This window comes from Choloepus didactylus, chromosome 4, assembly GCF_015220235.1.
Source record: "Choloepus didactylus isolate mChoDid1 chromosome 4, mChoDid1.pri, whole genome shotgun sequence".
In the NCBI taxonomy this organism is placed as follows: domain Eukaryota; kingdom Metazoa; phylum Chordata; class Mammalia; order Pilosa; family Megalonychidae; genus Choloepus; species Choloepus didactylus.
Window position 1 is genome coordinate 196,069,409 of NC_051310.1, and position 16,625 is coordinate 196,086,033.

Here is a 16,625-nt window from a genome sequence, read left to right on the forward strand (position 1 = left end):
TTCCATTTCCTTCCCATTATTAATTAAATTTTTCTTTTTAGCTGTGAGTCTGGGTGTTTTTGCTGGCTTATTGGCCTTTCCATTTCCTTCCCATGGGTTGCCCATGAACATCCCTGGTCTGTGTTGATCTGCTGTCTTTTATCCCCCTCCAATCCTAGCCAAATGTCCCAGGCTGTGTTGCTAAGTGTTAGCTGATGGTTCACAAGAGTGTTAGAATATTCCAGTTATCCTTCTAGAATCAACAACAAGAGCATTGCAAGTATCTTCTCCCCTCTGTGGTTTTTCATTACAGTTTGTTGGTGGCTTTGTCTCTCTGTTTTATTGTACAGAACTTTTAATTTTAATGTATTTATAATTATGACTTTTTGCCTGTATGGTTTGGTTCTGTATGCCATATTCAATAAATCTTCCTCAAATGAGATTACATAGGAGCTTCCCCTATATTCTCTTCTAAGTCCTTTATAATTTGGCTTCCCCATCTTCAGTGCACACAGTGGACACAGATGCACTGAGTTGGGCTCAGGCCCACATAGATGTGCCTCAGTCAACCCTTATATGTCTACAAATCTTTGCCTGCACAGACATGCATGCTTCCCCACATACAGGCCTGCATGCACCTGCAACACACAGACAGATCAATGAAAGCTTGATCTATCCATCTTCAATCTCAGTATTTCTTTGTCATCTACTGAAACAATTTTCAATAATGCATGATGTCCCTTTTTCCTTCATTATGGCATTTCCAATAAACTCCAGGACAAACCCTTGAACAATGACACTCTGGAAGAGAAGCCTCCCCATCCTTTCTCTTTGATAACTGACCCAACATTTTGGAGAGACATTTTGTGTTCTGGTTCATGGACTCTGCAATGAGCACCAGCCTCAGCACTTTCAGATTTGTTGCATTGTTCAAGCTGGTGAAATACACATGCCCCAGTGATCACATATTTTTCTGCTACCTGTCTAAGATGGATATGGTCTCATTCTCTCTCCTGGGGAATGAGCTTCACTGGAGGGAGCAAATCCATGCCAAGCAAAGGAAACTGGCATCAGCTGAGTCCCAGAGCATCTGTTTTACATCCAGAGGAGTGTTCTTTTGCAGGCTCTCATGGAATAGAAGGCTGCTCTGTAAGGTGGCAACCCCTCTGCAGCCTGAAATCTGTGGTCCCTAATTCTTCTTAAGGGTTATGGGAGCATCAGCATCTTCCTTGGTCTTCTCACAAAATAATCACCCCAGATGGGTGACTCAGAATCTCCCTGAGGTGGGAGATTACCAGAACTTTCTCTTCATCTCTGAAGAAGCATTAATTTCCTCAGAAAAGACAGAAAATGAAGAAGTGTGTTTGGCACCATAGAAAAGCAGTTGGGTTGTTTTGGCCGGGTGTTGATCCTTCAAGAAGATGGGCAAGCCCTCATGACTGCCTGCCATGATGGGACTTTAGCTCTGGATGTTTGGATGGAAGCTCCTGTTAAGTTTAGCCCTGGACCCTTAACCAATCTCCACCCTTAGGAATTTTGTGATAGAGCCACCAACCCTCACCCTGTCCTAGGAACCCTGTGGGTTTGCAATAAAACACCACCCTCACCCTTAGGATTCCTGAATATTAAAATTTTAAACATTCACACTTTCAAGCTCCTGCTTTCAAACCAGCCAATGGATACTTGCCAGCTACCCCCTTTCCCCAAAGTATCCACTGAGAAACTGCAAACTGAGACCTGCCAGCCTCCTCTTCCCTGGACAAAGAACTCCCTGCCAACCATCCTGTATAAGCCCTACTGTTACCTTGGCTTGGGGCTGTCACCATTTTCTTAGGCTTCAGCCCAGATGCACATAGCCAGACAATAAAACTCCTTTTGATTGAGTTTTTGTCTTTTCTTTTCTTGATTGAAAACCTAACAGCTCCCACTTTGGGAAGTTCTGAGAAATGTTGCAAACAAAACATAAGTAGCTGAGCTGTATAGCACAGCTACCTGATCAAATGGAATGTGGGGAGCTCAGAACTCATTAACTCCTTGAAGCCAAATATAATTGATACAGACTTGAATTAATACCCAGTTCACACATTTTTATATTTAATAATCCACATGGGAAAAATAAGACAAGTACTTTCCTCCAAAGAATGCACAGCAATAGTGTGAATGACTGAATCCTTCCAGTGTATGATATGGACCTTGAGCTCCAGCTCCTGCTGGAGGGTTGTCCTTCGGCTCTCTGAGCTTGACCTTGTGCAGACCTCCTTCTCTCCAGCCCAGACCAGTGTAAAAAGGGAGGGGCTTCATTTTCTGCCTTCCTGCTTCTGTTTTGTTCAATAGGGAAAAGAAATGCCACAGGGAAAGCTAGTATGGGCCATTAAGGAGATGAGAGTGTTTTCACTGGGGCAAGTCACGGCCAGGAGGGCCCATGAGGGCCTTTAATGGGGGACAGGTGATGTTCCAATCCTGGATCTGGACATGGGTCACATGGGTGTGCTTGGCTTGTGACAACCCACTTATGCTTTCATGAAAATTCTGTAGAAATTTTCTGAAGCTGAAGCCAAACTTGACTGGTACACACTGGTTTTCAGGGCCCATTTTATTGCCATCATTAACTTTTTCTTGACAGTTCCTCCTCTTTTCTACCTGGAAAAAGGAAACTCTCTGCAAACGCTCTGCACTGTCAATTTTTTTGTTTCTCTTTTATGTCTTTGAAGATGATAAATATAATTACTCCATATTCTTCATCTAATATTCCAACATCTAGATTTCCCAAGTTGTGGTTTTGTCACTTCACACTTATATTGCCTTAGTTCTTTTTTACCCACTCATTTTTTTATGATGTATTGGACATTATATTTCAAAACTGTAGAAATGATGTGAGACCTAGACTAAGCTCCTTCAGAGGAGACTTTATATTGCTCCTTGTAGGCCCTGTGAACATCAACATTCCAGGATCAAGTTCACCTAATTTGAAGACTTGAGCTTTTAAGAACCACTTTAACTTTTGTTTTACACATAAACCCAGAGAGCAGTCTTTCAAAGTCTTAATAAAAGCAGTGGATGATTTACCAAATTTTTCACTCTTGGTGAACCCAGACTTGGCATTCATGTCAATAAGGTCTTGATGTTGTCAAGTGAAATGGTCAGCCTCTCTGCTTAGTTTTTAATGAGACAGACAGAGGGTATAAGCAACCCTGAACACTGGCTCATATCTCTGGATTTCTGTTTTTTTCTAGAACTTGGCCAAGTAATTCCTCACTTTATTAAACAAAAACAAACAGGAAGTAAGATTTGTCATGCTTATGGGAAAAATGAAAAGAAAGAAAAGGCTTTGCTGAGATTTGTTTACTGCCACAATGGAAACCACAGTTTGTGGACATGGGACAAGGCTTCAGATAGGTAGAATACAGGCAGTGGAGGAGGCAAGATTTTACAACAACCTATGCTTAAGAAGACACCCTGACAGTCTAAGGAGAACCTTCCTGATACCTGTGCTCTGGAGTAGGAACACTGGTTTGGAGATCTTTTCTGTTACCAAATGGCAGTGTGATGATGATGCCCAACAAATTCACCTACAAACAGAATAGGTAATGACCACAGATGGGTGAGTGTCAGTGAGATGGAGGAGGGAGTGCTCTTGGTGGGTAAGGACTTCCAGGCAGGGAATTAGGCAGGGACTCACCTGGTTTGGGGACAAATGTGTAGTCACAGAAGTACCATTGTAGTGTACCCCAAATCTCATGCAAAGATTGGCTAGGCAGGGGGTGGGGAACCCAGTATCTGAGGCATGCAGAGGAGTCTAGACACAGAGAAGAGACTCTCACTCCTGTTCCTTCTGCTGGTCACCCCTTCCCTTAGCCATCAATGCCAACCCTGCTGAGGAGACTGCTTTTACTGTGCCTTTTCTGGGTATCAGGCATAGATTTTAGTCTCCTGCTTCCAACCTATATCCAAATTCTCTACTCTTGGGCAGGTAAAGGAAGAGAAATGCCTTGCTGAACCCTATTAGTTTCAGAAAGGAAATGTCAAATTTCATATGCTCACAGCAGTGCCAACAGAGGGAGCATCCATAGAATAAGCAACATCAGGAACTAATGATCCTAACAGTCTGGGAATGCTAGAAGGTCCTGGGACCTCAGGCTGAGAAGAAGAGTATTAAGGTTATGAGACAGTGCACTTTGCAGTGTAATCTGTTTGCAGAACATGGGCTTAAATAGAAAACCTCAGAAAGTGCAGATGGAAATAATGCAGAACTTTTCAATCTCAAAAGAAAACAGAAGTGTCAAATGGGAAGAATCTGATGAACATTCAAGGAAGTTGAAATGTCATGTGTTCACTGCAGTTGGCACAAACCTGAAAGGAAATGTGGTTTGTTTTGGAATAAAACTGAGAGCCCCAATAAAAACCATCATCATAAGTTCTGAATCTGCAAAAGGAGGACAGAGAGAAAGGCATGTTCAGCTTTAATTAGTTCATTTTCTTCAGGCACATCTGAGTAAACACTAATGGTTTATTCACATGAAAGTGACCAGAAGGAAGTCTCACTTCTCCTGTGGTACTAACAATTACCCAAACCAGGCACACACACAGTGTCATTCACAATCTCAGGTCAATGCTCCTTGTGCTCTGTGGTTCCCTCTGATCTGTATAAGGGATATCTCCACCTTTCCAGGCAGCTGGGGAGTGGGGCAGGGAGGGAACACTGTGGTCAGCTGGCCTTCTAGTCTCTAAAGCAATCTGAAATCCTTGGGAATGTTCCAAAATTTTATTGGTCAATCTTTTAACAGACATCTTCCCCATTTGTCTTGTGATCCCAACAGATTATTTTCCCTGAACCTTCATATTTATTTTTTTAAGGACTTCCACAAAATATGAATGTAGGAAGGGACTCATAAAGGTTTTGCTTTCCAACATGTAGTCAAGAAAAATTCAAAAATAATAAAAACCTGAAAGAATTCTACAGTTATAGCCCACAAAAGAGATTCTATCATTAACATTTGAATGTCCATGCTTTATCTCATAACTGATTGATAAAATGAACCAAATTATTTTTATTAATTTCAAATAAAGTTGCAGACATCAATAAACTGTTACCTAAATAATTCAGAATGAATATCTTTAGAGTTCAATATTTAATTTATTCATATTTTGCTTAATATTTACATTCAATGAAATACACATATCTTTAGTGATGAGTTTTAACACACATGTTCTTAGGCACCTATGTAACCAAACTCCTATCAAGATATAGACCATTAACATTACTGCCACAAATTACTCTCATGTCAATCCCTTCCTGGTCAATCCAACCTCTAATCCTACAGAGGCAACCAGTGTTCTCATTTTGTATTCCACCATGGGTAAGTTTTTCATCTTCTAGGAGTTCATATTTATCAAATATTACCTTATGATCTCTGTTTCGTAAGGCTATAACTCACTGTTAGAAAGTTGTATAACAGTGTAGTTAATTTTTAAAAATATTTTGTAATTTTCAATTATATGAATTAACACCAATTGTTTACATATTCTTCTATTGATATAAAACTGGACTGTTTCCAATTCAGGGCTAATATGAATATATATGTTGTGACCATACTTGTATCATTTCTTAGCATTCTTACAGCACTTGGAGATAAATACTGTCATTTATAGGGAGACTAAGCACCATAGGAGGAAACTTTCCCATGGCCAGACATGTTCAAGCAGACTCAGGTACATCTCTGTTATCAGTGTTTTGTGCTTTGCTATGGCCCTACTCTGGCCAAGGCCCAGAGGGAATCAGGGTTTCTCCACTTTCTTACCCTGTCTCCACTGTTTCCCCTTATGACTTTCATATTGTAGAGATTAGAGCCCAAACTCCTGTGGGATGGAAAATGGGGACAAGATTTCCTATTTCAGCTCTAGCCTGGGCTTAGGCTCTGAACAGGCTTGAGAGAGGAACTAGGTTAAATTTCTCACTTGCTTTGTAAACATTGAAACACTCTTCTCCTCTGAGCCTAAATTTCCTCATGTGCAAATAAAGGGATTACCTTCAGAATCAGGGATACATTAAGGGATGCATGGATATCATCACTCCTTTCTGCTATCTCCAGTCACTAGTTTGGACCCCTGTAGCCCCAGAGGCACCCCTCCTTGCAGACTCCAGACAAGATCCACACACTCCTTCCCACCAGTACCAGCTTCAAAGAGCCCTTCATGGTCAGAGAGGGACCAGGTACCTGGACAGGGAGCTCAAGTACCCTCTCTCCTCCTGAAGATTCTCCTAATTCCTGCTCCACCTCACCAGCCTTTTGATGGAAATGGCTCCTGGAGCACACCCACTGGTTAACTCCTCCTCCAGGTTTATCCCTTGGTATTTAGGGAGATTAAGCAGTTGTGTTTGTGTGTCTGTGTGTATAAGTGACTTTATGTGTGTGTGTGTGTGCACATTATTTTTACAAAAAACTCTCATTCATGAAGGGCCCACAGTGTTCTATGCATGATCAATGGCCTGTTATACCCCACTCATCCTTAGTAATGACAGTACATATTTCTGAGTAAACCCTGTGGGTCTGGGGAGCCTTGTTATGCTGGCTGCCTCTAATCTCTCCCTCACATTTATGGAGAAGCTGTAGAGAAGCTCCCAGGATGAGGACATTGTGCTGGTTTGGAGCAGTCATGGGTCCTAGAATGCCATTTTTGTTTATTCCAGTTTTGTGGGGTGGGAAATTTGATTAGATTATTCCATGAAGACCTGACCCCACCCACTGAAGGTGGGTCTTAATTATATCACTGGATTCCTTAAGAGAGCTGGGAACCAGCTGATTGGACATGCTGGGAGATGCAGACAGAAAGACATTTTGAGATGCTAAGCTAAGAGATGGAGCCCAGAATTTGCCCTTGAGAAGCTATGAGAAGGTTCCCAGGTGCTTAGAGAGGAATGCTTCAGGAGAACAAAGCAGAGAAATGACAGAAGATAAGAAAGACAGAAGTCCAGAGACATTTTGGAGGAAGCCATTTTGAAACCAGAACCCACAGCTGCCAACCACATATCTTCCCAGCTGACAGCTGTTCCAGATGCCTTCAGCCTTTCTTTAGTGAAGGTATCCTCTTGTTGATGCCTTAGCCTGGACACTTTTAAGACCTTAGAATTGTAAATTTGTAACCTAATAAATCACATTTATAAAAGCCAATCCATTTTTGATATTTTGCATAAAGGCAGGTTTAGTCAACCAGAACAGATGCCCAGAGCAGGTTATTGAGGGAGGTCATGTTGCCAGGACACCAGGTAAAATCTTTGCCATTGTTGAGTTCCTCCTGAGTGTTTCCCATGGGACATGGGCAGAGAGCTTAGGGGCTGAGCCAAGCACCCTATCAACTTAATGCTTGAAATTAATGTAGTTGTTCCCTCATCTGTGACCCCCTGCCTAGCACTTCACATCTAATTAAATATTGATGGGAGTAATAAACTCAGGGCCCTAAACCCTGACTGCCACTCTAGTGCTCTTTGCCCCACAGCACACTGCTCCTATAGCTCTGAGCTTGTCCTGTCCATGTGATGAGCAGCAAACAGTGCTTTTGGAGGGTTGCTCTAATATTTCCCAGTCAGTTTTGCATTTTATTTGTGAACATCTCTTGAATTTCTAAGTGTAATCCCTGACTCAAGAAGTTCCATTTAGGAAAATCTCCCATGATGTGTATTTGTGTGACAAACAGTGGGAATTCCAACACTCAAGAAGATGGGACTGCAGTTCAGCCTAGAATGTCAGGATAGAGAGGTTTAATAGTGTTCCATGGGGAACAGCATACCTAGGAAACAGGGAAAGTGCTGGGAAATAGAGGCAATGTTGGAGACGGAAGGTGAGTCCAGTTAGTGACCCTGAAAATCAAATTGAGGAATCAAGAGTTTAATGTGGAATCAAGAGGTTCCCTGGATGGGCCTCTTAGACATAATTATAGGAGGCCTTAGCCTCTTCTTTACAGCCCTAAGTTTCACAAGACCAAGCCTGAAATTGAGGGCTTGATTTATGAAGTAGTGGGTTCCTAAATTCGCTTAATATATATTCCATCCCAACATAAATGGACAGTTTCTTACATTTTCTTCACTTAGTTGTGCAATCACCATCAATCTCAAGTTTAAACAATTATCATGACATAATACACCCCAGAGCTCTTATCAGCTGCTAATTATTCATATCTAGTATTAATGTAGATTTGGTAAGGGGACTAGCTTGAAGTAAATACCTGAAACTACCAAACTCCAGCCCAGTTGCCTTGACTCTTGAAGACAGTTGTATAGCAATGTAGATTACAAGGGGTGAAAGTGTGATTGTTAAAACCTTGTGAATCGCACTCCTTTTATCCAGTGTATGGATGGATGAGTAGAAAAATGGGGACAAAAACTAAATGAAAAATAGGGTGGGATGTGGGGGATGATTCTGGTGTTATTTTATGTTTATTTTTTATTCTTATTCTGATTATTTCTGGTGTAAGGTAAATGTTCAAAATTAGATTGGGGCGATGAATTCACAACTATATGATGGTACTGTGAACAGCTGATTGTACACCATGGATGATTGTATGATATGTGAATATATCTCAATAAAACTGAGTTAAAAATTAGGCAGAAATATCCAAGTATGGAGAAGATGTGGAGAGAGATACACCTATTCAATGTTGGTAGGGAAGTAGAATGGTGCAGCCCCCCCCCCCCGGATGGGTGTTATGGTTCCACAGGTGGCTAAGTATAGGGCTGCCAAATGATCCCCCAACCCCTTTATTTGGTATATACTTGGAAGAACTGAAATCAGGGACATGAATAGATATTTGCACACTAGTGTATATGGTGGCACTGGATGGAGGTGCCTTGAGGGTTCATTGGTGAATGTGAGAGCAGATTGTGGTGCATACATACAATGGAATATTGAGCCACTTCAAGAAGGAATGAAGTTGTTAGGCACACAACTAGGTGAATAAACCTTGATAATAGTATGTTTAGTGAAATAAGCCAGAAATGAAAGGACAAATGTTGTAAGACCTCACCAATGTAAACTAAATATAATGAGCAAATGCTGAGAACTGAATTCAAGAATATAAGTTACTGGGATATAACATGGGCATATATTGGACAATTGCAGTAGTACAGAGGATTCAATAAGAATTACTGTAAAGGTTCCTACATTGTATGCTCTTATAGCAGTCATATCTATTCTTGAATTTTAACTGCTTTTTAAGAGATGTTTGTTTAGTACAATATTTATATTCTCTGTAGTACACTCTCTAATTTAACCTGTATAGTCAATTTATTTGAACAATTTAATTACATGGAAACTAGAATAGGGAATGAGATCTGGTTATTCTGTATGGGTTAACGTGATACTCCAGATACATCCCAGGGTACTTTAGGCAGAAAATTAAAAAAATAAAATATGCCAAGTTACCTTGAGGGACTGGGGAACAATGTGGAAGTATTAAGCTTCCACACTTAGAGAATCCCTGATGTTCTCACAAGCATTAGGGACTTACAATATTAAAAGCCAAGCCCTTAATTTTAATATTTGCCTTTATGAACCTTATTCTTGAAATAAAGAAGGTACACCAACTTATAATTATGTCTAAGCCACCCCCAAAGACCCTCTTTTGTTATTCAGATGTGGCCTCTCTCTCAGCTTACTCTGCAAATAAAGATACTACCCTCTCCTCTAAATAGGACGTGACTCCCAGGTTTGTAAGTCTCCATGGCAAAGTGGGACATGACACCCAGGGAGGAGTCTGTCCCTGGTATCATGGGATTGAGAATGCCTACTTGACCAAAGGGGGAAAGAACTGAAAGAATATAAAATTTCAGTGGCTATGAGTTTTCAAATAGGGTCAAGCAGTCAATTCTGGGGGTTACTGTTATGCAATATATATATATATATATATATATATATATATATATATATTATATATATATTATATATATAATATATATTCCTTTTTAGTTCCTAGTGTTTTAGAATAGCTAGAAGGAAATACATGAATCTGTTGAAATGTAATACAGTAGTCATGATTCATGTAAAACCATATAGCTTTTATCATGTGACCATGTGATTGTGAAAACCTGTTACTGACACTCCCTTTATGCAGTGTAAGGGCAGTTGAGTAGTAAAATAGAAACACACACACACACACATGCACACACACACACATATATATAAAAGGCTAATACAATAACAAAGTGCATTTTATTCCAGGTATGCAAGGGTAGTTCAACACAAATCAATTAATATAACACACCACATTAATGAATTAAAAGAGAAAAAGCACATGATCATCTTGGTTGATGCAGAAAAGTCATCTGACAAATTCAGCATACTATATTGATAAAAGAAACTTTGAAAGGTCAGAATCAAAGGAAACTTCCTCAACATGATAAAGGGCATATATGAAAAATACATGGCTAACATTGCACTCAAAAGTGAGAGACTGAAAGCTTTCCCTGTAAAATCAGGAAAAAGTCAAGAATACTCTCATCAGTGTTATTCAACATTGAATTAGAAAGGCATCTGAATCAGAAAGGTAGAAGGAAAACTTTCACTATTTGCAGATGATACACCACAGTTTTTAATTCATTCATCTGCTGATGAACCTTTGGGTTATTTCTATCTTTTGATTATTATGAGTAATGCTGCTTTAAATGTTTGTTATCAAGATTTGTATGGACCTAAATTTTCATTTCTCTTCAGGAATATACCTAGAAATGGAATTTCTGGGTCATATGGTTGTTCTATATTTGATTATTAGAGGAAATGCTATACAGTTTTCAAAAGTGTCCACATCACTTTACATTCTGAGCAGCAGTGTATATGTGTTCTGATTTCTTCACATTGTGAACAACTATATTTTATTATCTATGTTTTATTTTAGCCTTCCTAGTGAGTGTAGAGTAGCATCACATCATAGTTTTGATTTGTATTTCCTTGTTGACATAATTTGAGGCATACTTTTCTTTTCTTAGAGGCCATTTGTTAATCTTCCTTTGATAAATGTTTATTCATATTCTCTGCCAATTTGTTAATTGTCTATATATTCTAAATTCATATCCCATATCATATATATGACTTGCATAGGTCTTGTCCCATTCTGTGTGTAGTCATTTCACATTACTAATGGTCACTTCAAAGCACAAAAATTTAAATTTTTGATCATCTTAATTGTATATTTTGTTCTTTTCTTCCTCATCTTTTTGGTGTCATATCAAATAATCCTTTTCCAAATCTTTTCCAAAGGTGACAGAGATTTCTTCCTGTGCTTTTTTTGTAAGGGTTTTATAGTTTTAGTCTTACATTTAGGTCTTTGATCCATTTTGAGTTTTTATCTCTATATGTTGTGAAGTATGGGTCAAAAATCACTGTTTTGCATGTGGCTATACAATTGTTCCACAACCATTTGTTGAATAGACTATTTTTTCCTCATAGAATTGTTTTGGTTTTCTTTTCAAGCACAATTGAACATAGATTTGTGAGTTTATATTTGATTTTCAATTATACTCTGCTTTTCCTATTCATTGCATTCTCCTATTTCAATTGTCCTAACATTCATTTTTTTTTGCATTTATTTAATATACTTTGTCATTTCTTAAACTCTGAAGTTTACTGTCAACATTTTATCTTTTATGTCATTGAGTTTTATAAGTACAGGTGTTTTACAATCTCTATCTAATACATCTAACATCTAGAGTCCCTGAAATTATGATTTTCTATTGCTTTTCCTCCTTATTGCATTGTTTCCTTGTTTTTCTGGTCAGTTTTTATTGCAACTCAGAATGATCAGAAACCTAAGGTAAGATTAAAACTAGAAAACTAAGTATAGAAGGACTATTCCTCAATATGATACAGGTCATTTAAGAAAACCCCAAAGTTCATGTCAAATTCAATGGTAAAAGACTGAAAACTTTCCCTCTAAGATCAAAAAAAACACAAGGATGCCCACTGGCACCACTATTATTCAACATTTTATAGGAAATTCTAGTTAGAGTAATTAGACAAGAGAAAGAAATAAATGGGAATGAAATTGGGAAGGAAGAAGTGAAATTTTCCATATTTGCACAACCTGATCCTTTATACAGAAAATCCCCAAAATCCATAATAAATTTTCTAGAACTAATAAATTCAGCAAGGTGTCAGGGTACAAGATCACCAAGGTTAAACAGTAGTGTCTTTGCACACAATTAATGAGCAATCTGAGGAGGAAATCAAGAAAAAATCCATTTATAATTGAAACTAAAAGAATCAAATACCTAGGAATAAATTTAGACAAGGATGCAAAAGTCTTATACATGAAAAACTACAAAACTGTGCTACAAGAAATCAAAGAATATCTAGGAAATGGAAGGATATTCCTTGCCCATGGATTGGAAGACTAAATATTGTTAAAGATGACAATTGTACCCAAAATTATTTACAGATTTAACACAATACTAATTAAAATTTGAATAGCATTCTTTGCAGAGAAGGAAAAGCTAATCATCAAATTCACTTGGAATAAGTGGCCCCAAATAGACATTTTGAAAAAGAATGAAGTTGAAGGACTCAAACTTCCTGACTTTTAACCATACTACAAAGCTATGGTGCACAAAACAGCATGGTACTGGTACAAGGATAGATATATAGTCCAAAAGTATTGCATTAAGAGTTCAGAAATAGAAGGTCATAACAATTGCCAATACATTTTTCACAAGGCTGCCAAATCCACTCAATTTGGAAAGAATAATCTCTTTAACGCATGGTGCTGGGAGAAATAGATATCTCTATGCAAAAGAAAGAAGGGAACCTCTATCTCACACCATACAAAATTAACTCAAAATGGATCAAAGGACAAAATATAAGAATCAGGAATATAAAACTCCTTGGAAAAAATATTAGGAAGCATCCTTAGTATGTTGTGTTGGCAATAGTTTCTTAGATTTCACCCCAAATCACAAAAAAAAACAAAAGAAAAAAGATAAATGTGACCTTATCAAAATTTTTTTAAAAATTGTGCTTTGAAGGAGTTTATGGTGAAAATGAAAGGCAACATTATCAGTGAAAGAAATATTTTGAAAGCACATTTACTCTAAGGGATTAATATCCAGAATATATAAAGAAATCTTACAACTCAACAAAAAGATGTTTGTTACTCACCCTCCATGTGGGACATGACTTTCAGTGGAGTGAGTCTCCATGGTGATGTGGGACCTGAACCCAGGAATGAACAGGGCCCTGGCATCAAGGGAATGGAAATGCCTTCTTGACCAAAAGGGCAAAAGATATGAAACAAAGTAAGTTTACAGTGGCTAAGAGATATCAAATAATGTTGAGAGGTTATCCTGGAGGTTTCTGTTATGCAAACTCCAAATAGATATCACATATGACCACAGTAAGTCACACCATTTCCAACAGTAGTCCCCAAATTATTAGATCTCTATCTGAGATATTATAAAATATTCACTAAGGCTTATCTCTCAGAAACTTAAATCCACCAGAGTGTTCCTATGACAGACAAGTTCTAAAACCCAGAGTCAACAGCCTCTTTAAGAACAGCCCCCTACCCCGTAATGTTGACCCATCTTTCAATATGAACAAGATACAGTGGTCAATAGATAGACATCCCTGAAGATCAAGAAAGTGATTAAACAAGAGGAAGGGGTAGAAACAGACAAGATAGGTTTTAACAAAGGATTATGAATATTGAATCTTTTTTTAAAATTCAGTTTTATTGAGATATGTTCACATACAATACAACCATCCATGGCATACAATTAACTGCTCACAGTATGAATACTGAATCTTTATATGAATATATATAAAACCTTAGCATCTAAATATATATATATATTTTTATATATATATATATATTTATATATATATATTTAGATGCTAGGGTATATATATTTAGATGCTAGGGTATTAGGATAGGTAGAAGGAAATAACTGAAATGCTGGAACTGTAGCCTATAATATTTTTTGAAATTTGCTCTATAGCTACTTGATGAATTGTGCTTTGAAAGTTATCACTTTTCTGTATGTATCCTATATTTCACAATAAGGAAAGGGCTGAAACTTTGGAAATGTAACCCATAATATTCTTTGAAATTTGCTCTCTAACTACTTGTTCAATGGTACTTTGAAAATTATTGCTGTTCTGTGTATATGTTAAAGTTCACAATAAATTACAAAAATGATAGTTGTCAAAAAATTGGGGGAAGGAACCAAGATGGCAGATTAGGAGAGACAAAGCAAATTCACTTCCATGAAAAACACTAGTTAAAAGATAGAAAGTGCTCCAGAGTAGCAGTTTCAGTGTTCCACTACCTGGGCAGGGACTTCTACATCCACAGTGACTGTATACTTGGAGAAACTGAGAGACTGCATTTGGAGTTGTGTGAGTGTTTGGTCCAGATTGCTTCCAGGGAAACAGGTGCCAGAGTCACATTCAAGTGCAGAGAGGAGAAACTGAGGGACCATATTTGGAGATAATTGAGTGCTCAGTCAGGAAAGCTTCCAGAGAAATGGTAGCCGGAGTCACAGATGAGTATGGTGAGGAGAAGGTGAGCATCTGTGATTGGAGGTGGGTTGGTGTCTGACCCAGAAAGCCATGGGGGAGCTTGCAGCAGGAGCTGCAGTCAAGCATGGTGAGGCATGCCTCCCATGACCTGGGCACCTGACTCAGTATCTGGGATGGGTGATAGTCATTTGCACACCCACAGCTAAGATCCCCCAAGCCAGGGATGGGTTGCTGCCACAGGCAGATTATCAAAGAAGTGGGTAGTTTCCATGCCCCAAGTGGCTTTCTTTGCTGGCTGAGTGATGACTGTTCATTCTGCCATGGCCAAGAGCTTCTTTGAAGAAATTTGGGATTCAGCTGACTTGTGATGTTGCACACTCCTCCTCCATGGAAGCCTGCAGTGTGTGAAGCCAAGAGTCAGGGTTGCCACATGGAAGTGCCAGTAGCTGTACATCAATCCCAGGGTCTTGTGGGCCCACAAAAGAGAGGGACTCTGGGGAACCTGAGATCAAGGGTTAGATGTGTTTTGCAGCCCTAGAGTGTTCCAGCCACAACCCCAGGAATGACTTGGAGTACTGGGTCTTAGAGCCATCTTCCCTGAAAAGCTGAACAGGGAATGACCCCAACCACAGAGCTGGCAGTTCCCACTGCACAGGGAAAACTGGTGTAGTGATTGGACCTCCACATGGTTTTGTCCCCCAACTGATGCATAGAAAATTTGGGGGAGAATTGGCTTGAGGGTAATAGGTGGCTTGAGAGTGTCATTTGCTGGTAGATCAGGGAAACTGCACTCCACCAAGCTGTAGCTCTGTCAAATTATAGATAATTGTTTAAATAGGCCTGCATATCCTAAAAGAACCCTATCAAAATAAGCAAATGCCAAGAGCCAAAAACAACAAAAAATTATAAAGCATATGAAGAAATAAGAAGATATGGATAACACAAATGCCCAAATTTAAAAACCAGAGGAGGCACAGAACTTGGAACATTTAATCAAAGAAGTAATCAAAAACCTCAATATAATGGCTCAGGATATAAAGAATGTCAAGAAGACCCTTGAGGAGCATAATGAGGAATTTGCAAGAGTAAATAAAAGATAGAAGACCTCATGGAAATAAAAGAAAATGTTGACCAAATTAAAAAGATTCTTGAGACACACAACACCAGATTTGAAGAAGTAGAGCAATGAATAAGCAAATTCAAAGATATTGTGTTGGAAAGTGGAAGTACAAAAGAAAAAATGGTGAAAAAAATCTAAAAATTGGAAATGGATCTCAGAGAAATGATGGACAACATGAGGTGCATAAATATAAGAATCACTGGTTTCCAGAAAGGGAAAAGAAGGGTAAAGGACTAGGAGGAGTATACAAAGACATTGTTAGGGAAAACTTCCAAACCCTTCTAAATGACATAAATATACCTATCATAGATGACAAACAAACTCCAAATAGAATAAATCCAAATAAACCCACTCCAAGACATATTCTGATCAAATTGTCAAATGCTGAAGAGGAGAAAATTCTGCAAACAGCAAGAGGGAACAATTCACCACATACAAGGGAAGCAACATAAGACTAAATAGTGACTTCTCAGCAGCCACCATGGAGGTAAGAAGGCATTGGTATGGCATATTTAAAATGCTGAAGGAGAAAAAATGCCAACCAGGAAAACTTTATCCAGCAAATCTCTCCTCCAAATTTGAGGGAGAGCATAAAACTTTCACAGACAAACAAATGCCAAGATAATTTGCTGAGAAGAGACCAGTCATACATGAAATACTAAAGGGAGCACTAATGGCTGAGAAAAGAAACAAAGAAGAGAGAGGTCTGGAGAAGAGCACAGAAATAAAGAGTTTTAGTAGAGGTACATTAAAGGAAATAGACAGGAAAAAATAATATCTGACAAATAAAAAGCAGAGGATATGATAGCTTATTCAAGAGATGTCTTCCCAGTAATAACATTGAATGTGAAAGGGTTATACTCTCCAATTAAAGATATTGATTGGCAGAATGGATAAAAAATATGAACCATCAATATGTAGCTTACAAGAGCCTCATTTTAGACCCAGAGATACAAAGAAATTAAAAGTGAAACATGGAAAATATTTCATGCAAGCTATAGCCAAAAGAAAGCAGGGGTAGCAAT

General features: G+C 38.5%; 1 protein-coding gene across 1 annotated transcript in view; it reads right to left on the reverse strand.

Annotated features, from left to right (window-relative positions):
* Positions 1-14,047: 14,047 nt before the first annotated feature.
* The window catches only part of LOC119533101, a 128,842-nt gene continuing 126,264 nt past the window's right edge, over positions 14,048-16,625 (reverse strand). The window contains exon 4 of the mRNA XM_037835211.1: positions 14,048-14,875. Coding sequence (XP_037691139.1) covers positions 14,409-14,875 — 467 coding nt within the window. The 3' untranslated portion in view covers positions 14,048-14,408. The remainder of the gene's footprint in view (positions 14,876-16,625) is intronic.